At 45.6% G+C, this 25130-nt stretch overlaps 1 protein-coding gene across 1 annotated transcript in view; it reads left to right on the top strand.

Moving 5' to 3' along the window:
* TMEM260 (transmembrane protein 260) overlaps positions 1-24302 on the top strand; it is a 34491-nt gene extending 10189 nt beyond the window's left edge. The window contains exons 4-16 of the mRNA XM_014257431.2: positions 8484-8661; positions 10593-10706; positions 12517-12696; positions 14992-15032; positions 15363-15446; positions 15819-15936; positions 16176-16351; positions 17392-17563; positions 18527-18675; positions 19517-19693; positions 20449-20502; positions 20904-20994; positions 22100-24302. Of these exons, the coding sequence (XP_014112906.2) occupies positions 8484-8661; positions 10593-10706; positions 12517-12696; positions 14992-15032; positions 15363-15446; positions 15819-15936; positions 16176-16351; positions 17392-17563; positions 18527-18675; positions 19517-19693; positions 20449-20502; positions 20904-20994; positions 22100-22372 (1807 nt within the window). The 3' untranslated portion in view covers positions 22373-24302. The remainder of the gene's footprint in view (positions 1-8483; positions 8662-10592; positions 10707-12516; positions 12697-14991; positions 15033-15362; positions 15447-15818; positions 15937-16175; positions 16352-17391; positions 17564-18526; positions 18676-19516; positions 19694-20448; positions 20503-20903; positions 20995-22099) is intronic.
* Positions 24303-25130: the final 828 nt, after the last annotated feature.

Genomic DNA, 25130 nt, shown 5'->3' with positions numbered 1-25130 from the left:
ATTTTGAAATCATAGGGATGTTTTGGAAGTGGCACTCGATCCTCTTGATGGCACTGAGCTTTCTGGCTCCCAGGGTGTGTCCTGGAGCTTTTGTGGGAATGTCCCTAAGGAGGATGAGGAGGATCAGTGACCTTCATGGCCATCCCAGAGGGACCTCATGGCTGATGCTCCCTTAAAATTGCCTGGTGCTGGGAAAAGTTGTTTTCTGCCCCTGGTGAGTGAGGAAATGCTCCATGTCCCTGGGGTACTTGGGTTTGCCAGAGCAGGATTCCTCCCTGAACAGTTTGACCCTTTTTTTGTAGACATGACTTGGTGAAGATGGAGGGATGAGAGAGGAGCCAACGCCCGCTCAACCAGAGTGGGAAATTACGAAATTGGGTTCTGGGGAAGGAGGAATCTCCTTATGGTGCATGTTTGGATTTTTCCAGATTACAGATTATCATAGATTATCTCTGCTGTAGCACAGCAGGAACGTCTTGGGCATTTGGAAAGCTTAGTGAGAAGCAGTCACAAAGTTTTAGGAGGGAGAGAAGAAAGGAATGTACTCGGGCACTGATATGTTTTTAGAAAATCTGCCATGACCTCTGGCTAATTGATCACATATCTGTTTTTATTTTTTTCCCCACTTGTCCCCAGAATATACCAGCGCCGAGTTCAGTCTGTTTGAAGACGCTGCCAAATCTGTTCATTTGCATTTGGCTCTAAAGTAGGCGCACGAGGCTGCAGTAACTCTGCTTCATTTTGAAAAGGGGTGGGGGGGTGGGGGAAAAGAAAAAGCAGGGCAAAAAAACTCTTTTTTTTTTCTTTTTTTTCTTTTTTTTTTCCTTTTTTTAAAAAGACCGAAGAGTCTTTTCTGACAGCTAGTCAGAGTTAGAATTAGTTCAAGGAAATGTTAATAATGCACTGCCTGGCTTAATCCCTTTGATATCACCAGGTATCCTCCTGTTCATGGGTTAATTGCTTTAAAAGCGGAGGCAATATTCTGAGCGGTGGGCCGCTTCACCTTTTCACAGCTGTTACCATTGAGTGACAACTAAATCCCATGTGTAAGATGAGGAAGAGCTCAATCTCCAATTGGGAGAAAATTTATGTAAACCGCAATCCCTTCAGAATGTGCGGAAGTCACAGACTTTCTTGATTTACTCTGCTTTTCCCAGAAAGCTCCATTGTTCCCTTCCCTAAGTCCCATCAACCCTTTGTAGCAGAATATCACAGCGGCGGCAGATAGCTTGAAATATATAAATGCTATCATAGCTCTGATTAATAGCGGCGCTTATGAGTCAAGTCTGATAACGGAGCAGCTCTCCACTCAATTTCAGATACCGCTAATGGAATCTGTCTCCTGCAATTGTAATGTGAGAAGGGCTAATTTGCCATGGAGCTTGGAGCTGTCACCAGCCGGGGATTGGGGGGTCAGATGGGAGCTGCCAGGTTTTTGCCCTGCAGCTTGTATCTCTCGCTTTGAATAGCGCAGCCCCCTGCCTGCCAGGGAGCTGATAGGCCGCCGGGGGGTTTATGCCACTCGTACAATAGCGAAGGGCTGCATGGGCTGACTTGGTAATTGTGAAGCCAGCTCATTTTTATTTTATTTTATATTTTATTCTATTTTTTTCCCCCCCTCAACTCCTTCCTTCCCCCCCCCCCCCCGCCTTTTATTTTTTTTTTTTTCCTTTCTTTTTTTAATTTTTTTTTTTTTTTCTGCAGCTGCATAATTTCTAATAAGGGGTTTTAACAAATGTCAGATTAGGAAAAGTTTCTGCAATTACCCACAAAAAAAAAAAAAAAAAGCCAACTTATAAAACATTTAAATAGCTCAAGTCGGCTCCTACTGCGGGTTGGGGTTTTTTGGCTGCTGGAAGCAGGCACTGGTTATTACAGGAGCCCAGCATAAAGGTGTATCTATTTTCCAAGGATTGTGAATCAAAGAAAGGGTTGAACTAATACACCGTTTGCACTTGCAAAGACACCAGGAGAGAAGTTCTCATTTGTAATGGCTGGAAGCACAGTTTGTACAGCTCAAGTGTGAGTATGGGGTGATATTTCTTAAAGCAGCGCAGCCCTGCGTGCATTTTATGGATCTGTCATGAGCTGTTCCACTCCTTGAGCTGCTCTGGAATAGCTTGGCATGGAGGTGTTGAATTTAAATACCAAACTTTCGTGGCCAGGGGTTGTTGTAGGCAGGCTCTGCTCCAGTGGTGATGGACATCCTGGAGCATGCAGGGTGTGAGGTTGGGATGTCTCGTTCCTCGCCCTTGATGAGTTGTCACAGGGAGCTCTTCCCATCCCTGGAGTCCAGACTCAACGTGGACTCACTGAGGTCCTTGCTGCCATCCCAGAGCAGTTTGATCCTCCTAGCAAGAGGATCCAAGGTGTCTTGGCCCCAGGACAGAAGGGATGGGGTGCAAGATGCCTCTTGCACGTGCTGGTGACCTTCACAGGTCCACGTTTCCAAAGGGACGGGCAGAGACAATATCCTTCAGAGGTGATATCCCAGCTGGACACCTCCAGTCCAGGAGGATGTGTGTGAGAGTGTGCAAGGATCAGCTCCCCTTTGCCAAAATCCTCACTGGCTCAGCACTCCCTAACCACCCTGGACCATCCCCTCTCCAAAGTGTGGCGTTTCAATAAAATAGCTACGAGAAAGAGAAGTCGGGAGGTGGTGGCAGTCCCTGGCTGGGTGTCAGGGAAGTGGCATTCTGTGTGTGTGTGGTGGGAGGTGAGGATGCTGCCTGCTCACCCCCATCCCAGGAATCACAGGTCTGTGGGACTGCTGGAGCTGTGGGATGCTGAAATCCCGTGTCGCAACAAAGGACAGCAGCTGGTTGTGACCACGCTGGTTTTATTTTATGGTGGCCCTGCCTCTTCCCTTTGCTCCTTGTGGCCACAGAACTCAACCAGGAGAGATGAGCCAAGCCCTGCTCTCCTTCCTCCTCCTCCTGCTGCGGGCAGGGCTTAAGTGGCTATTGAGCTCCAGGTCCTTGAGGAAGAATAAAATCTGGTTTGCTATTCCCTGTAGTACCTGAGCTGGCTCTTCAGCGCTGAGAGCAAGAGAAACCTCCTTTTGTCATGGAGTGTTTGTGGCTAAGAGGCAGGCAAACCCAGAGGGATTGGGGTTTTTGGGGATAATTATTGTTACTTAAGCCCTAAACTTGTGTTTGGATTTTAATTTTTAAACAATTCTTCCATTTCAGCGCCGATGCTCGTGCATGCTTAATATTTATCACGGGGAAGCTTGGTTGTTGAGTCTTCTACATCCCTTTCTGTTTTGCCTGCATAAAAAAATAGATTTTTTTTTTTTTTAAATTGATTGATTAACAAGCAAAACCTCTTAAATTCAAAATGTTAACTCTTCAGTGCACTGCCTTGAAATAAAAATACATTCAAGGGATGTATCTTTGCTGCTGCAAAGCCACAGAATTGCAGGGACAGAAGTTGCTGTGGAAGTCAACAGGGAACCACCGACATCAGGGTCATCATCTGCCGGTGCAGGGAGAGACAGAAATTTAAAAAAAAAAGTTAAAAATCCATTATTTTGTTAATTAATTGAGATTTTAAAAATCAGGAGAGTTTTTTTTCTTATTCCACTGCCTAATAAAAAAAAAATAAAAGATGCAAGGCTAAGATCTGCTGCCTGTAAAGTTTTGGAGCAAAGAGAAAGCAGAAATAATCAGCTTATTTCACTAGGTATAGATAGGTGTTGCCAGTGTTAAATACATCAGCTTCAAAAATAAACCATTCCAATTATCTTACTTTTCTTAATGAATCCGGTGCACTGAAGATTGCATTTAATGAAAACATTTTAATTAAATTCCAATTCCCATCCATCTATAGCTTTATGCCGATCATTTAATACATTTTGGGGAATTATTAAATATAGAATGTTTGCCATTAATTTCAAAATAAAAAAATAAAAATGCTGGTGGAGTTTTTTTGTTAAATGCATATGACTTGTAACCTTGGCTAAAGGAAAATTTTACCAAATTTAAAGGAAAGGCTAAATTTTAAATTGCAAACTTGCTTGTTTCAGTGATTGCCAACAAATGAGAAGCTAAAAACTGTAATTGCAAAAAAACCCCCAAGTTAAAATATTTAATTTCAGTTTTCCCAAATGTTCCTGCAAACTCTTAATAAAAACTTGTAGCCAAAATAGTCCTGATTAAGGCAAATTCCTACTGGCTGCATCCTTGGAGCTGAGGCCCAGCAGCACATTCTTTCACTTGCATGCTTGAAAAGGAAAACAAATCATAATTAATTTTTTTTAGTCTTTTCCTTTTATGTTTAGAGATGCCATGGGAAAATATTTCTCACTAAGGACTCTGTGACCTCTCCTTTGCTGACTCTTTCTGTCCCTTCTGAGTGCATTTTCAGATGATGGTCATGAAGACTTTCCCACTTTTGCTGTGGTTTCAATTATTTTCTTCTTCCATGAGTTGGCTCCTGTGTGCTGGGCCTGTTCTTCCTTCTGCTGGGCCCAAAGACTGGGGGAGCAAGCTGGATTTTGGGGGAGCAGCTATCTGTCCTGCCTGCTCCCCAAAATACTGGGATAAAGCTCTCCTAAGATGTTGCTTTTCCATGAGGCCAGTGGAGGATTCAGCTGTTGGGTGTCTTTGCTGTGTTTTGTAGCACCTCAGCTCTATTTGAAAAATGTGTTCAAGGACAGAAGCACGAGTAGAAGTGGAGTGAGGGTAATTCTCTGCTGCTCTCTGCTCTGCAGTCCTGATGTGCTGTCAAAAGGAAAGGCAGTGTTAAGCAACTGGAAGGTATTTCCAGGAAAAAAACCACCAAAATATTTCCTTCTCCCACCCATGGCATGCCTGAGAAGGCTCCAGGCAGGGTGGCTGAGCCCAAAGGCTCTGTGGTTCCTTGTCCAGCAAGGCTTCACTGCAGGAAATAATTTGCATTGTCAGTGCCAGGCCTGGTGTTTGATTTTGGTGAGACAAGTGACTCTGTGCCATCTTCACTTCCACACAAGTGGCTTCTTCATCTCGTTCCCTCTGTCTCCACATTGGTCACTGTGTTGTTGAGTTCTTGCTGGGCTTATAGGAGATCTCCTTTAGCTCTTGCATTTACCTTCTTCCACAAAATACTGACTTAACCACAAGAATTCTCTCTGTGCCTGTAATTAAGGCAGCCATCACCTTCTGGCTCCCTCATGTCCTGTTTCCTTTCGTAACACGCCATCAGCATCTTCAGTTATAGATTGCACTGCCCTCCTTTGCAAATTTTTTTCATGTTTCTAGAGAATCACAGAGTCCCAGGATGGTTTGGGTTGGAAAGGATCTTAAATTTCATCCCATTCCAACCCCCTGCCATGGGCAGGGACCAGGCTGCTCCAATCCCCATCCAACCTAGCCTGGAACACTTCCAGGGATGGGGAAAAAAATTCATGGCTTTTAGCTTCTTGACCTCAGTTTCAAAGCTCTGCCCTATCCCTTTGCTTTTTTAAGTTTTTCCCATCTCTATTTTACTCTCTTTTGCAAGTTTTTTGTGCTTTTTCTGGAGAATTCTTTCATCTCTCTCTGCCTTGCATCACTGAACACCCATCAGTGTTTTCTCCACCCTGAGGTTGGTCTTTGGTCCAAAGTGGTGTAGGTGGCTGAGCTGTTTTTTGTCACCTCCTTGGACAGTGTGTCATCTTGGCTTTGAGGCAGGAGAGATGTGGCACATTGTCACTCTGTGCTGGAGAACTCCAAGAGGCAGAGGAGCATGGAGATCTTCATGTTGAGCAAAATCAGCTGCATGGCCACGTTACCCCAGCTACAGGGCAGGATTGATTTAATTTGCCCCAAAATCATGCTGACAGTGACATGGGATTCATTTCTACTTGTCCTGCTGGTGCTGCTTTTCACTCTGGATTATTGCTTTTCTTCTGCTAGGTGCCCTTCATCCTCCTCTGGAGATACCTGCTCTGATTTCTTCATCTTTTGAGGATTTTCCTCTGAATCAGCAAGCTCACAAACCCATCATTTCTATTGCTGGTAACAGAACCTGCAGAAAACCCCTTGGTCTGCAGCTTGCACTTCCCAAAGCTGTTTCCTTGATGTTCAAGAATGCAACACGTTCCCATTTGGTTTTTTGACATCTGTTCTATTTAGAGGAGCTTAGTGCTCCATGCATGAAATGGGCTGTCACAAAGGAGATGAGGCAGGAGCTCAGCAGCTTGGCTTTCCCATGAATTTCCTGGGAAAGTTCTTCAGCCCAGAGAAGATTCCAAGGAGACCTTAGAGCCCCTTCCAAAACCTAAAACAGCTCCAAGAGAGATGAGGAGAGACTTGGACAAAGGCCTGAAGTGACAGGACAAGGGGGAATGGCTTCCCACTGCCAGAGGGCAGGGTTAGATGGGATATGGGAAGGAATTCTTCCCTGTGAGGGTGGGGAGGCCCTGGCACAGGGTGCCCAGAGAAGCTGTGGCTGCCCCTGGATCCCTGGAAGTGTCCAAGGCCAGTTTGGATGGGGCTTGGAGCAACCTAGAGGAAGTTGTCCCTGCCATGGCTTAGGTTGGAACAGGATGATCTTTATGTTCCCATCCAGCCTAAGCCATTCTATGATTGTTTTTATGGTTCTGGGGACAGACAGGTCTGGGGGCTGGGCTTAGTTTGGGCTCCTGACCCTGCTCTGCTCAGTGAGGAGAGGTGTCCTCCGTCCCACATAGCTGGGATAAGTCTTTAAGCTTTGGGTTGAGTGGCTTTTGCTTAAGCCTTATTTCATAAAACTTGACTCGCAGGTTTGAGACGTTTTATCAAGAGGATGGGATTTCTTTCATCTCATTTGAACTCTCATGATATGTTTGAGTCTTCCCTGGGAAAGACAAGGAGAACTGGTGAATGACTGGGACATTTGCCTAAAATGCTGCTTTTCTGAAGAAGATTTTTGGAAAAGTTGTTTCACCTTTTTTTTTAACCTTATTTCCCTGCAGGGATTTCCAAGGGATTTATGAAGTTGTTTCTTTATAACTAAAGGTTTGAATAGTTTAAATGGTTTAGTAAAAACAGGAATGTTACAAAGTGGATTTGTGTATTGGGAACCTGTTGGTTTTTAGTTACACATGGTCCTGCTGCCCTTTCCTGGTAATTTTCTTCAGGTTTTTTCCTAATTCTATTGTTTTTTGAGATTTCTTCCCACAGTCTTGATGTTGAACTTGCTGTGTCACCTTGAGCTTGGCCTGGAACACCTCAGAATTGTTTCCTTTTTCCCCCCAATGTTAACTCCATACTTCTCACCCTTTGGTGACATCCTGCAGGTGCAGATCTCAAAATACTTCTCAGAGGAGATAAAAATCATTAGTTCTGTTTTCCAGACACCTTCAGATACTCTGGCAAACCAAGTATAGATTGGTTTTTGTAGATTTTTTGTAGAGAGGGCTCTGTCAGGAGCTTCCTCATCTCATGTAGAAATCACACATGTAGCTCGATGAAGAGGTGGGGTAACTTGCAATTTTTTTGGTTTAAACCTGCTAGAATTGTTAGGATTAAATGGAACTCTGTGTGTCTGGACTGGAATTAGAAAAAATTGTGGTGGAGACTAGCTGAGTCTTACAGTGGAATGGTGAATTTTTGGAGTGTAGCTTTGACCACAGCCACAGCTGTTTGTGGTTTTGGATAAAGCTTAATTGAGCATGTTGTGGTGCCCCACACAGCATCTTTTCAGGGTGACTTCCTAAAGGGGGGGAGCTTCCAGACAAGCAGAGCCAGAGCTGCTCCCAGTGAGGCTGGCTGGGAAGAGAAACCTCTTCAGGGTTTCCTGAATTCCACCTCGTGGGCTCCCTGTGCTGGCTGCAGCATCCAGCTGAGTTGGGCCGGCAGCTCCATGGGGAATGTGTGCCAAAATCCCATCTGGGAGTCCCAGAGGTGCCTGGCTTTGGGCTCACAGCCATCCCAACAGTGGCTGCTTCCCCCTCTCCCTCCCTCTTGCTGGATCTGGCACCCTTTTCCCACAGTCCTGACCCTGGTGGGCCCCTCTCCCTGCTGGAACTGTGGGTGCTGAACCCCCACCCAGCCCCAGGACACCCCTGGAAAGCCCTGCCAATGCTGTCCATCCTGAATAGCTCTAATCCACTCTTAATTCAGCTCCTGGATGAATTGAAGGCTGCACCCTTGCTGGCATCTCCTCCAGAGTATCCCATTAAAGCCATGACTCCCTGGCTCGGTGCACCACAAACCCTCTGGGCCTTCACTCATCAGGATTTCTGAACCAAATTCAATCCTGGAAGTTTTCATGGCGAGAAGAAGCAGATTCTGTGGTGCTGGGTGGCTGGCAAACAGGCTCTGCTCTTCCCCAATGGCAATCCTTAGCAGAGAAATTATTAGGGAGATCTTAACCATATAATGTTTTGGCAGGGTGCTGGGTGCCACTCATTGCTGCTGCTAAAGTATGGTTTTGTTTTTTTTTTTTAAAAAAATAAAAAATTAAAGAAAGAAGGACAATGAAGTAGGCTCTTTTTTTTTTTGTTGGAAAAGAAGATTTCATGTTATCTGTGTTTGCAGGCTTTCTGGCTCATATGCTGGAGGAATCCTTGCTGCGGGGGTGTTTTCATTTTCTCGTCTAACATGGCAGTGGTCCATCACAGCAGAGGTTTTCAGCTTAAACAATCTGTTTGTGGGGCTGCTGATGGCTCTCACTGCTCGTTTTGAGGAGGCATCCACTGCAAAAGAAAGATCAAAGGTAAAACATCTCAAGCAAAGTGAATTGTTCTTTGTTTTATTCGTAATTGGTTATCGCCTGTTCGTTTAATTTCCTGTTCATTTACTGCTGGTTTAGTTTTGTTTAAATAAAATAGCCAAATTTTGGGTCTTGCTTCAGCACCTGTGCTGAGTGAGGTCCATCCCTGACCTACCTGGATGTTCAAAAGTGGCAAACATTGAAAAAACCCTGCCCACTTTGCTTAAGTATTGAGTTGGGACTTGTTGGTTGGGCTTGGGGTTGCTTAATTGAATACCCACAGGGTGGAAGCAGGAAAAACAAAATCATTTCAATCTAAACATTTTAGTTCATCCTGCATCAAAGACACAAACTGGGCTGTGGGTGTTCAAGGTTTTGTTTTAAGAACTGGTAATTTTCTTCAGGATAAATGGATATATTTTACAGAAAACTTTATCTAATCAGAAAACAGATTTCAACTCTAAAACAGGAAGAAGCAAATTTTCAATCAGTTTTTCTTACGAAATTAAATGTGCCCCTAAAATAATGGCATTGTTAAACACAGAGACTTAAAATTTCATGCTGTATTTTCTACTTTATAAACAGACTAGGCAGCCAAATGATATTTTTGCTCAGCAGTCTTGTTCTTTCTACTTTTGTTTGCCTGAACATCTGATCTCTTTTCCTCCAACAGACTTGCCTGCTGTGACTCCTGTGAATTGTGTGAATAAAGGGATTTTTGTCGGGCTAGGCTAGAATTTCAGGAGTCTGCAGTGGTAGTTTACTCAGCTTCGTGAGTTCTCAAATAACATGTTTTATCAATGGCTTCAGAGACCTTGTTTCACCATTAGAGTTTTTTTTTTATTAGTATTATTATTACTATTTTCTAATGAACAGTGTCCCAAGATCCCCACAACCTGAATTCCACTGACATGGAGCTGGGCATTTCCCAACCTTCTCCCATGTTTTGCATGCCCAGTTTCCAATGGGATTTTCAAAATTAGATTTTCAGAAGCAGTTAAGGAGCTTGTTCCAATGGTTTTTTTTGAGTGTCTGGCATCCCACGCCTGGAAGAAGCCAGGCTGCCAGCAGCAAGCTTGTAGTGCTTTTTTATAAATCAGATGGTCAGACAGACATCATATTGAAGTTCATCCATGTACTTTAAAAATTACTGAGGTGGTTCTGAGCCCTGCCAGGCGGCTCTGAAACCCATAAAGGTTTTTGTGAACTTAGGGCAAGGTGTTGCCATGGCAGGGCAGTGTCCAGCATGGAATGCTGAGCAGTTAATTAAAAATTGCAAGGTGATCCCATCACTACACCAAGGCAAGTGTTTGCATCTCACACACTGCCCTCTCCAGTGGCTGAAACAAGCAGGGCAGGTTTAGGTTGGATATCAGGGAAAGGTTCTTTCCCCAGGGGGTGCTTGGGCACTGGAACAGGCTTGAGCTTTTGGAATAATCAGGGGTGTCACCTTTAATTCCCTTGCCTTAGGAAGTTTGTGCAGCCCTAACTTTAGCCCTCTGTGCATAACGAAGAGGAAAATACCATTCCTGTTACAAAAATTAGATTTCTGTAGATAATGGCTTTATTTTAGGACATTTCTGAAAACTCACTAAGAGTGAACTGCTGGGTAGCCTCCCCTGTGCCCCTGGGTTCAGGAATTGGACTCATCACATCATTGTGATGTGATGATGCTGCACAGGATCTCTGTATGCATGGAGGCATGGCTGTTCAGCTGGACACTTCTTAAAGAATGTTTTCTGTTAAACAGTTGAAATCTCCCTCTAGCTACTAAAAAAAAATCCCCTGAGTTCTGTGTTACAACTGACCAGTGCTCACTGGTGTATTTGCCTTTCTCCTGTAAGGATGCTGTGCTGAATCTTTTTGATCTCTGGATGTTTTTGCAAACTTGTAGTTAGTAATTGTGAATTTTTGTATTTTTTTTCCCCCCTCAGATCTCTAAATTGGGTGCTTTTTGCTGTGGGCTCAGTCTGTGTAATCAGCACACAATTGTGCTTTATGTCGTTTGTGTTGTGCCCTGGGTTCTCTCACGGCTTTTCAGAAAGAGGGTACGTATTTACTGACCCACACCTCTGTTTTTCTAAGGTTGGGATTAATTCTTCTCCCCCAGAACTTGTGCCACTTCTAAGTTGATGTATGTGATTAATCAGAACCCACTGAAGTTACAGCCTTGACACCACAGCCCCTGATCTCAAGGGGGTCTGATTGCAAAAGGGTCTACAAGATGGCTTTTGACAAGGGCATGGAGTGATAGGACAGGGGACTGGCCTAAAACTGATAGAGGACAGGGTTAGATTTAGATATTGGGAAGAAATTCTTCCCTGTGAGGTGCTGAGGCTCTGGCACAGGCTGCTCAGAGAAGCTGTGGCTGCCCCATCCCTGGCAGTGTCCAAGACCAGATTGGATGGGGCTTGGAGCAGCCTGGGATAGTGGAAGGTGTCCCTGCCCATGGCAAGGGGTTGAAAGAAGATGATCTCTTAAGTTCCCTTCCAACCCAAACCATTCTGGGATTCTGTGGTCACAGTTTAGGGCCCTTGCTCATGCCAGTGATCCATGACCCCCTTGTGTCCCTGGCACAGGAGTGCTCTGCCCCCGCTGCTTGCAAATACCCTGCGAGCTAAAATAATACTTGGAGCTAAAAACTCGAGATTCCTCATGCCATCAGCTCACCTGGAGATGAGTTTCTGTGTGTTGGCTCCCTGGTGGTAACCAGCAAAAGCCACATCCACCCTGTGTGGTTCTCAGTAGTGGCACAGGGCATAACCAAGCCTGGGTGAAGCACACGAGCTGCAAGAAATGTGATGCAACTCAGACAGGCTTGATCCAAAATCCCTTCAGCATCTGCAGCAAACACCTTTTCTGGCCATATATTTCCATTAACACAGTCAAGAATGACTTTCTGCAATGTATTTATGTTCTTGAAACAGTTTTTGGGTTTTTTTTCCAGAGAGATCTCTGTGATTTCCAGCAAGGGCAGTGCTGTCCCAATATAATAATCCCGGGAAATACTTTGGACAGCCCAGTAGTGCTTGCTGCAGGAAACCACTGAATAAGAGAAAATGGATGGAAAACTGCCTTTTGAAAGTACAAATGAGCCACCTTTCTTCTGAAGGAGCTCTGACCACCACCATTATCCACCTCCTTTCTCTGCTCCATAGATCATCACTCCCAGTAACCCCAAATGCTGAGGAAGTGCTTTGATTGACAGGGCAGTGGCTAACAACAAAGCAAGCGTGCAATATTCCAGGGTGGGATTTTCCAAAGCACTTAAAGGAGTTAGGCACAGAAGTCCCTTTGAAAGTCTTGTCTCCCTGACCCCTTAGGCAGTCTCGAAAATCCCACCCCAAAAGTTGGCCTATCCAATTTAGCCAGCGTAATCACGATCAAGTAAATGGCAAAACTGACTCCTGATGATGGTGATGATGTGTGCAGTTGTACTAGAGCAGCATTTATGTGGGGTTTTTTTTGTTTTTTTTTTTTGCCAGATGGAAAACCAGCCAACTCTTAATCGCTGCAAAGTGGGTTATCTCAGCCTTGCAGTGCTTCAGCCATCTATGCATGTCATGCCATGATTTAAATGTGAAAGATGCAATGAGTATGATACTCATGAGTCCTAGCTAATATTATTTGCTTCACTTAAATTTCACCCTGCCATGCAAAGGAGATCAGTTTGATGCAGTTTCCTAGTAATCCACAAAATCGTAAGGTTTAACATAGCATTTTGTAGGGACTTACTATAAATTGAGAGATCAGCTCTGTGTAAATATATTTGATGTTTTTTCTTTATCTGTTCTTGAAGTTCCAGCGTGATTAAACTAAAATAAACATTGTTATGCAATATGACATATTTTGGTGCAGGAATTGTCCCTAGGCCATTTGCTGAAGTTGGGTTTATGCTTCTTGACTGGTTTGCTGCCTTATCTCTATCTGCCGGCTTCGTCCTACCTCAGTCGAGCCCGCTGGACATGGGGAGACCAGACGACTTTTCAAGGGTTTTTGACCCACTTTCTGAGGGAAGAATATGGGACATTCAATCTGGTAAACAAGGGTCATTTCCTAAATTACTTCCTTTTCACTTATGCAACAGCAGAAATGTTCTGTTTGTGATGATTAAGGGCTTGTGGGGAAGGAAATTGAAAATGTTTCATTTTTTAAGCATTCATTTCTGATTTCAACCTCCTGACCTGTCAGGTTTTGTGGGAATGGGTCACTTGACTGGGAAAGCAAAGAGATAATTCTCACTGCTTTATGGGGTGAGCCATATTATTTCCTGGGAGCTGCATTGGTGTCTTATGTGTGTAGGAGCCCAAATAACAAACTGTGCCAGAGGGACTCATCCATTTTGTGGTGTTTTTAAGATGAATATTATCTTATTTTTCTATTTTTAACCCAGGCATTTAAAGAGGTTGTAAACAGTTTTCATTTAAAAACTATCCCTCTTTAATTTACTATAGTTGAATTTAAGTGGGTGGTTGGTTTGAGGGTTCTAAATTATTCCTCTTAACTTACTAATGTTGAATTTAAGTGAGTGGTTGGTTTGAGGGTTCTCAGGATCCTCTCATCTGAGTTATTGAGGTCTCTGCTCTTGCCAAGAGAGGGGAGAATCTGTGGTTGCTTTCAGAGTGTAGGGTTTGCATCTGCCTCCTCCAGCTCTGACTTGGATGCTGGGCTCTGGCCACCCAAGGAAATCACCAGCCCATCACCCCAGAGTCTGTCCTGCTTCAAAGATTTCAGGGCAGAGGGCTGGGAAATCACACCACTGAGAGCAAAAAGGATTAAAAGGTGTGGTGTCACTCCTTGGAGTCCTGGAGCCCCATATCCTCAGAAATCACCCCTCACATGCAGGCATCACTGTCACTGTGCCATTCCACCCTGCTCAGAGAGCTGTCTGGCTGTAGGATGTGTGTCAAAAGACATGATAATTCCTGCTGCTGCCACTAAATCTGTCCAAAAACTCCTACAGAGACCAGAGATCAGTCCCCTGGAGGACTTGTGAGACTTGCCCTGTTGTCCTGTTCCCAGCCATCTCCTGAGAATCAGCCTCCACTGGGCAGAGCAATACCAAGGCATGCAAATCCCTTAACTCCTCTCTCCATCAAATGTGATGAATTCAAGTTGATGTTCAGGAGGCTTAGGGATGGACTGCGTGTAATCCTACACCACAAATCACATTTAGGATGAACTTGTCTGAAGCAGGAGCAATAAATACAGAGAAATCCATGCATTTGGTCCCACTGCCAGATGGGATAATGCCAGAGCACTGCTGGATGGACAGACAGCTTTTACATCCCATAGCTCTGTTTTAAGGGCAGGCAGGGTCTAAAAAAAAGCCCTGAAAATATTTTGGAGAGGGTTCCACCTGTAAGCCATGGATCAGAAATGTCATCTCTCTGCTGGATGTGTCCAGGGCCATCAGCTGCCAACAAGGTGGGGCTTCAGGAGCTGTGACCTGGCTCTCCATCCTCTAACACTTATTTTTTTAATCAAATCCTGGATGCAATTAGCTACTCCATTTTTATTGAGATTAAATATTCCTTCCAGACCTCCTGAGCCTGTTTATCTTATCTTTTATCTGGTAGCCACCACTTTTCCAACAGGCAGCAATGAAGGTAATTCCTTGCCTCCACACAGTGTGTCTTTTTCTCAGACTTGTGCTGTGGTTTGCAGGTCTCCGCAGTAAAAATTCTCATTGTCTCAAAGATTTTGTTCAGCTCTGCCTCTGTCAGGGCAGAGGAGATAGGGGCAAGTGTGAGCAAGGAGGAATTGAGCTTGTCTCAGGCTGTGGGGAGATGTCCCAGTAAATAATTGCAACATGAAGATACAGGGCACGGTCTCAAGTTGTGCTAGGAGGGGTTTAGATTGGATATTAGGAAAAAAAAAATCACAGAAAGAATAGTCAGGAATTGGAATGGGCTGCCTAGGGCAGTGGAGGAATCACCATCCCTGGAGGGATTTAAAAGATGTGTGGATGTGGCACTTGAGGACATGGGTTAGTGGTGGGCAGGGCAGGGCTGGGGGAATGGTTGGACTCGATGATCTCAGAGGGCTTTTCCAACCCAAATGATTCCATGATTCAGCTGAGATCATGGCTAAACCATATGACATGCCCTAATCACAGGATAATGTGTTGTCAGCACCTTGAAGACACGTTTTCCCAGGGGGTAAATCCTTCAGTGGCATCACATAAAACAGGAATGTGGGAGAACATCTTGCAGTCAAGGTTTGAGTAGAGGTTGCCTTTCTTGCAAACAGGAAATGAGAAGACTTTCCTTGCCCCAGTGATACCAAATCAGCGTGTGGGTTCCTCATGGGTTTCCTTTGTTTTTATTTTAGGCCAAGTCCGAGACAGGATCCAGTATGGGAGAGATGCTGCTGTGAGTAAGACCAGTGGAGAGTAACCTGTTGCTGCTGCTCTCCTTTGGGCCAGCTTGGCTCCTCTCCTTCCCCTCCTCATCCTCTCTAGAGGGACAGAATTCCTGCCCTCTGTCTTCCCCACTGAAGGAAAAACACTGGATCCCCCATCCCAGTGATTTTCCCTTTAAAATCCTGCCATATAACCCACTCTTGTCTCCATTTCTGGTAGATTTAATCCCAGAAGAAAGGGAATATGTTCTGTTGTGCTTATTCCCTGCTTCTCCTGACACTTCAATTGAGTGCAAGCGGTGATTTGGGGGTGACACATTCACACTTGAATTTCTCCACAGTTTCCAGCTGGCACAGATGAAGTCAGAGCTCTCCCCTCCCGTCCTTGCCCTGGCACTCGTGGCCTGTGTGAGCCCAGCACTGCTGTAAGTTGGACAATATTTGCTTCAATGTGCATTTTTTGCACATTTTCTCTTACTGCCTGCACGGGCAGCTCGCTTTGCCTTCTGCTTGCTGCTGCAGAAATTGCAGCAATTGGCTGTGGTCATCTATGATAAAGAGCAAAATATCCCTTTCTCCTGGTTCACCCCGTGGCTTGGTAGATGGCAAGCTTAAAACTCCTGAAATCCTCATGGTTTTGTGCTTTGAAAACAGAAGTTTCATAAATGGCAAAGGTAAAGAAAGACTCATCAGCTCCTTGTGCTAAATGCATTTTGGTATGCAAGGAGTTCAAGCACATACAATTTTTGCTTCGTTTTTCATCGTGTCTCAGGAGTGATACATTATTTTTTTAATAGGAAAAAGCATCAGAAGTCATCTGTGATCTGGCTGTTCACTGGAATGCTCTGCCTTTATTCCCTTTTCTTTGCTTGGAGAGCAAATTTAGATGTTACAAAGCCTCTGTTTCTAGGCGTGGTAAGTTGCTCTGGTATGTTAATTTTTGAGAGAAACACTTAAAAAACCTTAAAACCACCTGACCAGGAGCAGACAGTTCTCTTGAAGCTGCAGAAGGTGCCAAAATACAGCTCCAAGGCCAGGTTGGGCAGGGCTTGGAGCAACCTGTTCTGGTGGAAGGTGTGAGATGGGGGGCTGGAATGGGATGATCTTTATGGTCCCTTCCAAGCCAAGGCCAGTTCTGGGATTGTCTCTCCTAGGTGGAGCGGTTCTGGCTGCAGAGCAGTGCTGTGGTGGCTGTGCTGGCAGGGCTGGGGCTGGCCACACTGGCCAGCCTTGGGAGGAGCACTGTGCTGGAGGGCACCTGGCTGCTGCCGTGCCTGGAGTGGCTTCCTGCTCTTGCCCTCGTTGCTTCTCAACTTTGGGCGAATTACAGGTGAGAAGTTCTCTTGGGAACTTGCAGGGTGAGCTGGGGTGTTCCTGGGGTTTCTGTCCTTGGCTGGCAGTGGGAAAGGCACTTCTCACACCCTACCTAAGCTTGCCTGGTCACAACCTGCAGGACTCCCTGGTTTGATCTCCCTCAGAGTCACCAACTCCAGGCTGTACATGGGGATGTCACAGAGGTTGAAGGAAAAAAACTCCATAGATGTGTAAACTTCTACTAAAAAAACCCTTGTAAATCTCTGCTTTGTCTCCTAAGGAGGTCTGCAGAATTCATTTGACCTGAACTTCTCTTGGTGTCCTTCAGGTTACCTTGTGCCCTGAAGTTTTTTCCATTTATTTTTCCCATTTTGGAAGAACTTATCTGTAGTTTGGGGCTTCTCTATCCCATAACTGTGTGCAGTTAGATAGATTGGTTGGATAGATTCCTAATGTCCTGCTCAGGTACAGGCTGACCAAGGAAGTGTAGACTTCATCCTCAGGAATCCTTTTTTTAGCACACCTTTTCCAAAGGCTTCTCCATAGGTGAGCTGTGGGCTCTACAGAACCATTGTTGTACTGGCACTTCCAGCACCAACTAGTAAGGTTTTAGATTTAAGGAGAAATCAGAATTAAGGTGAGGGTGGGCAGTGAGTGTGTATTTTGGTGAAACTGTAGTGGGTGGTGCTGTCTGAGGGCCTGTGCTTTAAATGCTTTGTTTCTGTCTCTCAGTTTCTCTGGAAATGGAGATATTAAGTTGTTGTAGTGATTAAGTTGTTGACACTCTCCATCCCTGGCAGTGTTCCAGGCCAGGTTGGATGGGGCTTGGAGCAACCTGGGATAGTTCAGGGTGTCCCTGCCCATGGCAGAGGGGTGGAATGAGATGAACTTTCAAGTCCCCTTCCAACCTAAACCATTCTGTGACTCTGTGATGTTTCCAGCCTGACCAGGGTGGGTTTTCCCTGTGGGTGCCCATTGCATAAAATCGTTCTGAAGTTCTGCAAAGCCATGCAAACATCTGGTTCTAAGATTCTGTTTTTCATCTGTCCTCTTCAGCACTTGTGATCAGAGCAACAACTACGTTGTTGATAAGTTTGCAAGGAACGTGCTATCCTCCATGCCAACAGGGGCAGTGATCCTGCTGAGAGGAGACTTGCCTGGGAATGCTCTTCGTTACCTTCATTATTGTGAGGGCATGAGGCCAGATATCACCTTAGTGGATCAGGAGGTATGTCCAGAAAATGCTGTTTAGAAAGGCAGGTTTAAACAAAAGTTCAGTTGTTCTTTGATCTCCTTGAGAGGGGCTCTCTGTTCAAGAAAGCTCATGATGTGATGAATAAATAAAATTGATTTTTTTAAAAAAGAGGTTTATGGGTAACCCTGGGATGGAGCATGGTGTGCACATTCCTTTTTCACTGAGAAATGGGAAAAGGGAATAAAAAAATGTTCCAGAATGGGTCACCCACACTTCCACTGCCACATCATGCTCTCATCACCTGGCTTTGCAACAAGTCTCTGACTTGTTGGCAAACCCCAAACCCAATTCTTGGTGTTTAACCAAATCCCTGCTGTGTGTCTTACCAGCAGTGGCTACTTTGTGTTGGAGAGAGGACCAGGTGCCTCTGATCAGAAGGCACTGGTGACCCAGTCTGGTGCTGTGATGTGACCATGGGGATCCAGTCTGACCATGGTGACCCAGTCTGACCATGGTGACCCAGTCTGACCATGGTGACCCAGTCTGACCATGGTGATGTGACCATGGTGACCCAATCTGACCATGGGGATCCAATCTGACCATGGTGGCCCAATCTGACCATGGTGACCCAGTCTGGTGCTGTGATGTGACCATGGTGACCCAGTCTGACCATGGTGACCCAGTCTGGTGCTGTGATGTGACCATGGTGACCCAGTCTGACCATGGTGACCCAGTCTGACCATGGTGATGTGACCATGGTGACCCAGTCTGACCATGGGGATCCAATCTGACCATGGTGACCCAGTCTGGTGCTGTGATGTGACCATGGTGACCCAATCTGATCACGGTGACCCAGCCTGGTGCTCTGGTGCCGTGTCATTGCTGATGTGGTGGATGACTTCTCTGAGCAAATGGTCATTACTCCTGCAGAATCCATTTCTTGGATTGTAAATCTTCAGATTCCTCTTGTAGTTGTGATAATATCTTTTATTCCAGATGATGACTTATGAATGGTATTTACCCAAGCTGGCAAAGCATTTACCTGGCGTTTATTTTCCTGGGGACCGGTGGAATCCTGTGGAAGGAGTATTACCCGACGGGACACTCGCCTTTAATCTCCATCGTTTCCTCAAAGTAAATAAACAGTAAGCATTTCTTTCATATGTAACAGCTTTCCTAAAATCTCTGACCTTTTTTTTTGCCTCTTGAAATTGTTTATGGAACAGCTTGCATCCAAAAGACCAATTTTCTCCACTGACTTCCTCCCCGGTGGCGAGATTATTTTTGCAATTAAAGCAAAATATCTCTGCAAAAGTAACTCCATCCGGATAGAATATTGCCTGTTGTTTTGTGGTTGGTTTGGTTTTTAGGAAGGAGGGAAAAAAAGGTGATCTGCAGAGTGTTTACTGATGATTTTTTGTTGTTGTTGTTGATACAATTCATCACAGAGAATAGGAACGTTCCTGTGTACTCAGAACGACGATGGTTGGAGAGCAAATTGCTGCTGCTTCTCCTTTGTGAACATTGTGGCCAACTGATTAGCATAGAATGAATGTATTCCAGGAATAATCATCATATAAAAATAGCTCAGTAAGAGTGGAGAAAGGATTAGATACTCACACGAATAAGAATAGCATCTGCATTTAGACTAGCTGGGGTGAGCCCTGCGAGGGTGGGAAGGCACAGGAGCACAGCCAGGTGCCAGTGGGGAGAAATGGGCTTCTCCTACAGCTTCTGCCTGTTTGGGAGGTCCAGGAGAGGGGACAGGATGTGCCAGCTGTGCTGGCTGCTCAAGATGGGCAATGCCAGGTGGGGAATTCATCTGTTTTCCAGACTGCCCCACAATGTGCCTGTGCTGATGGGAGATGTGCTGGATGAGCGAGTTTGCTGCACAGTGTGGTGGGGTTTGGTTTGCTCAGGGACATGGGGTGGCCTCAGTCTCTGAGGTGGCTTCACCATTGCTCTCTCTGTTGGTTTTTTTGGCAGTAAGGAAGTGTTTGTGTGCATAGGTCTTCATGAAGGGGACTCGACCTGGAGAAGGAGCCACTCGCTCTGGCCCTGGGGTACATGTGAGAAGTTGGTTCCTTCTGGAGCTGTGTTTGACCCAGGAGAGTGGATTCGTCTCACAAGGAATCTCTATAACTGGACTGAGGACTATGGCAGGTATGAGGCACAGGAGCCTCTGCTCCTTCCTGCTCATCATTTTCTGCCAGCAGCACTGCCACACCCGCTGCAGTGTTACAGGAATTAAACAAGAGTCATAATCTCAGTGTTTTGTGTTCTGGAGAGATAGCAGGGAGAAATTCTTCCCTGTGAGAGTGGTGAGATGCTGGCACAGCCTAGAGGAGCTGTCCTCTAGAGCCTAGAGGAGCTGTCCTAGAGGATGGCTGCCCCATCCCTGGAAGCCAGGTTGGATGTGGCTTGGAGCAACCTGGGATAGTGGAAGGTGTCCCTGCTCGTGGCAGGGAGTTGGAATGAGATGGGCTTTAAGGTCCCTTCCAACCCAAACCATTCCATGAGCTGTGATTTTTAATAGTGTGAAAAATAGCAAGGACATCTCTAGTCAAGCATGAAGTCCAATTCTGACCTTAAAATATGATCAGGATCTAAAATTATTGAGACATCTAGAGGTTTAAATGTCATAGGCTGACCTGTGGTGGTAAAAAACATCTCTGGCTTTGAGAACTGGGATGCTGTGAAACACCTGATATACCAGAGGCTCCATCTATGGAGAGAGAGGAACTAAGTTCTTTGAAGGACAGAGAATCAGCTGAATTTCCTGCTGTCAGAGCCACAGACTTCATGACAGGTTTTCTGCTGCCTGGGATGTGTGTAGCTGCCTGGGTTGGAAGGGTTGTGGTGGGTGAAACCCAGCCACGTGGATCTGATGGCTGAATTTTGTTTCCATTCCTGTTTAGTTTCAGCCCCTCTTCCTGGGAAGCTGTTGCCAACGAGGAGATGTGGCAAGCCAGGTAATTTTCCTTTGCTCTCTTCCAACAGCCAGTGGGCGCTGCCAGCTCACTGGTGTGGAAACACACACCAAAGCAGGCAGCTTGATGGGCCATGGCCTTATTGGGTCTACATGTGCCAAGCTTTAGAAGGAAAAGGCTGGCAGGATGAGATGAAGCGTGCAAGGCCTCCAGCAAAGCCTTCAGGAAAGTGGCTGTTTTGTTCACCAAAAGGTTCTGCTCAAAGTCTCTCAAAGGCGGTTGGGATGTAGTGAGGAAATAGATTATGGAGAGAAATTTGTATCACTGATGGTTTAAATGGAGCTCCTGTGTGCTGTTCCACAGGTGGATATGTTGAAGCCATGTATGATGTGAGCTGGTTGCATTAGGCAGTTACCACATGGAAGTTTTTCTTGTTTTCCTAGGATGAAAACAGCTTTCTTCATCTTTGACCTAGCAGAAACAGCCAGTGTGACTACAGAAATGAAATCACAACTTTACACATTTGCATACACTGTAAGTCCTGAATTTGGGTTAGGAATGCTCCCTGCAGCCTCCATCATAATTTTTTTCCCCCCCTTTTCTTTTAAATTTCTGGAGTCCATGGAAATAGGGTATTTCCATGCAGGCCCTGTGATCTGCATTCCCCTTGTTTATGCAAACTGGGAGCATAGCCGATTCAAAGAGATTTGTTCAGGGATTTTATCCATTCCTGCTTGCCCCCTCGGTCATGGAGGATGCCAAAAGCAAACCAGTCAACACCCTGCTCTTGCTATAATTATGTTGTCTGTGCTGGGCTGCAAACCCATGCCAAGAGATTGCTTGTCCTGAAGTCCCCTCTATGCTCTTGTCCCCTCTGTCATTACACAGTCGTGTGTCTGAGCCAGCAAGTGTAAAATCCGACAGTCTTCTCACTGCAAATTAATTCTGCTGCATTTCACACCAAAGAATAACACCCATAAGCTGGTGTAGGTATCTCTGGAAATACTGGACTGCCTGAGATGCCAACAGATGCACAGAGTGATCAGTGTGTGTCAGCAGAGAGGAGCAGTATTTCATACTCCAGCAGAGAATCAACAAATAGTTTCCTTAATTCTTGCCCGTTTTGCTGTGATTTTTGCTGTTCTGCAAAGTTCCCAGGCACATGCCTGCTGTTGAGCTTATGAATATTCCTACTGAAGTCAACAGACTGCTTAAGTCCTGTGGAAGACGTCCTGATCTCCTGAAATATTGAGTAAATGTCTCGCAGGCGCGGCAGTTAAATCTCTTTTTTCCCCCAGCTTGGTGTAACACCTCTCTGGGGGAAGCACATAATGTGCCGTGGGGTTATCACCATCATCTGTAATGTTTCTAAACAAACAGCTGCTCTTGGAAGGGAAACATTTCAGCCCCCCTTGGATTTCTGATTCATGCTGCTGAATGGCAAACACAGAGCGAATTACAGAAATACTCCAGCTCTGGACTTGGACATCTAAATAGCATCTGTTTCTTTCCAGGCAGTTTTGTAGCACTGTTAAAAAGAAGCTGTTGCTCCCACTTCATTCAATTAATTTGCTGCCCTCACCTCCTTTTTTTTTTTTTTTTTTTTTTTCTTTTTTCTCTTTCTTTGTTCCTTTAACAGTCGTACAGAGAAATTGTCAACTCCCATCCCCATCACCCGGTGAACTGGCACAAGAACTACGCCATCGCCTGCGAGAGGATGCTGCGCCTCCGCCGGGGGGACGTGGATCCCGAAACGCTGCTCTCCGAGGCTGTGAAACATTTCCTGCTCTACACTGAGAAGGCAGAGGATGATCCCCAGCGCCAGGACATCCTGCAGGCTGTGCAGCACCTCCGGGAAGAGCTGCAGGGGCTGAGGAGAAGGAAAGCGGAGCTGAGGCGCGCAGCTGGGTAGCGCCTGGTCCTGCTGAAGTGTTGAAGCCGGGACTTAAAATCTGAATTAGTTCTTGGCAGCGTGAGAGGGGTTTTAAAAGGTGACAGAAATGGCAGCAGAGAGGAAATCAGGTGTGATCCCCTCTGCAGGAACACAGTGATGTTTGATTTCTGTTGCCAAATGAACTTTTTTGGGGGTAGGGGAGAAGCTCACCACTAAATAGCGGGTTTCAAAAAGGAGAGTTTTCTTTTACAAGAAAACTATGAACTTGAACTGTGAATATATATGTTTTTTTATGAATGCAGCTTCCATTCTAGATGTAAAAATGTATTTAGCATTTTATTGCTTCCCCTGTTGCTGAGCAAAGAGGTTTCCTAAAGCCATTTTTCATTAGCTGTGCTGTGTCTGGGTGTTTTTGTGGTGGGTTTCCAGCAGGACAAGCTGTGGGATGATGCCCACCCCCCACAGGAGCCTGGTCATTCACTGTTTTGGATGTGCTCTGAACCCTGGCTGTGCCTGTGCCCAAGGGCACTGCAGAATAATAACCACAGAATCCCAGAATGGTTTGGGTTGGAAGGGACCTTCAAGATCCTCTCATTCCACCCCTGCCATGGGCAGGGACACCTCCCACTATCCCTAGCTGTTAGGAAGTTGCTCCAAGCTCCTTCCAGCCTGACCTTGGACACTGCCAGGTGCTTCTCTGGGCAACCTGTGCCAGGGCCTCACCACCCTCACATATTCCTTCCCAATATCCTGTCTAACCCTGCCCTCCTTTGAAGCCTTCCCCCCTAGTCCTGTCACTTCATGCCCATGTAAACAGTTCCTTTCCAGCTCTCTGTAACCCCTTTAGGTGCTGGAAGGACAGGATGTCCTGCTGGAATGAGGTGGGTAGAGACCAACACATTTTTTTCTGCCTCCCTTGCTTTTCAGGGATGGCTGCTTTCATTCCTTTGGGATTTTATGATGGGATGGTCTTTATTGCTTAGAGTTCCAACCCTGACCAAGCAACTCGTGTATTTACCCTTGCAGAGGGACTCTGCTGGCAGCAGTGTGACATCTCCTGCACTGGGGCAGAGGGACCATGGTCCTGAGACCCCACATGGGACATAAGAGCAACTCCCCTAGGATGCTGCTCCCCTGGGATGCTGCTCCCTCCATGGGCCATGGCATCCATGCTGTGGCCTCTTTCTGTGTGAGCCCAGAATCCCCATCTGCTCTGCCACATCCTCGTGGCTCCTGGGGATGCCAGAAGTGCAGTTTTGGAGGTGTTGAGGCTTTAACCAACATAATTGAGTGCAAATCCACCCTGCTTTTCAATCTGCCCCAACAGCAAAGCGACTTCTGGGGTTAACAAGAACTCAGCTTCTTCTTTTCAAGAAAAAAGACATAAAATGCGTTTTTCAATATTTTGTCAGTTAACAGTACTTCAAATGCTTGAAACAGACCCCAAACTCTGGTGGTGTTCCTGCAAAGCTCTGTTCATCTAAAACTTCATACGTTATTCTGTGGTTTTATGATGTCTCAGCTCAGTGTTTTGCACAAATTGCTGCCAGGCCAGGATTTCTTCTGGTAAAATTATCAGAGAAGAAACAAGTACTTCTGTAAAGATGACATTATCAAACATCATCTCTGGAGCAGACTGGGATGGGGGCAGGAGGGATGGGTGTTGCAGGTGGATGCTCTGCTGCTCTGGGGTTTGAGGTGTGTGTAGGGACATGTGGCCACTGTTCCTAAAAGATCCTTTGAAAACCAAGTGCTGATTTCCAACTTTGAATACTTCCCATGTAAAAATCAAGCTGCTGTCTGGGAATCTCTAACTCCAGATGCAAAATAACATCCTTTACTTTTCATCCTCTCACACTTGATTTGTTTTTGTAGCATACGCAATTCCCTGTTAATTCCTGTACGAACAGCGGATGAGAAATGATCAATAAAAAGATGGAAAACTGTGGCTTCTGGGTTGCAAAGCCACAAAGCAGAGGGGTGAGAGGGAAGAGGAGCAGTTCAGGGGTGTCCTTTTAACTCTTTGTGTTGTAATTGACTATATTTCAGGTCGGTTGTGCCTCACTTAAATCTCTTCCTCTCAATCCCTGCAGGAGTGTTTGTACAGAGCGAGGGAATATCACACATTCCTCCGTGCAGCTTTCTCAGGGAGGGCTTTCTCCTTCCCTCCTCCAGCCCTGGCAGAAAAGCATCCAGAATCCAATTTTTGAATGCTTTTGTTACCTGCATTATTGAAAATCCATTCAAGCAAATATACTGAGCTGAGGGTTTTCTTTATCTTGATTAGATGCCCCTCCTTAGCCGCGTAGTCTTGAAATAATTGGAAGTTTTTGTGGATCCCACTATCTGCTCGGGAGAAAAGAGGGGCTGTGCTGAATAAAGTATCATCCTATATTGTAATAAATAGTGGTGGTGGCTACAAAAAGGGCTTTACCACTGGCAAAAGCCTTCCCAGGTGTGAAGAGCAGTAGGACGGTGATGCCTTTTTTAGGGAGAAAATCAGAACCCTGCCGCTGACGTGCTCTGTCGCCTTATAAATCCTGCGTGTGTGAGACGCAGGGGTCTGTGCTGGGTGTTCAGCAGAAGATATTCCATGGAGGGGGGAAATATCTAGCACTGATGGAACTTCCAAAATTCCTCCCCCTGGACCTGTTCAAATGAGATTTGCTGGTGCTCACAGACGGAGCCGCTGCGTGGATGTTGCTGAGCCTGTTGGCTAAAAGGCGGTGCGGAGGGATGCTGGCAGAGTTTAATTTTTATCAGCTCCTCTTAGGTG

Source organism: Pseudopodoces humilis, chromosome 7 (assembly GCF_049639895.1).
Source record: "Pseudopodoces humilis isolate 2021_Gansu_Grassland_sample_001 chromosome 7, ASM4963989v1, whole genome shotgun sequence".
Classification (NCBI taxonomy): domain Eukaryota; kingdom Metazoa; phylum Chordata; class Aves; order Passeriformes; family Paridae; genus Pseudopodoces; species Pseudopodoces humilis.
This window is presented reverse-complemented; position numbering and strand designations above follow the sequence as displayed.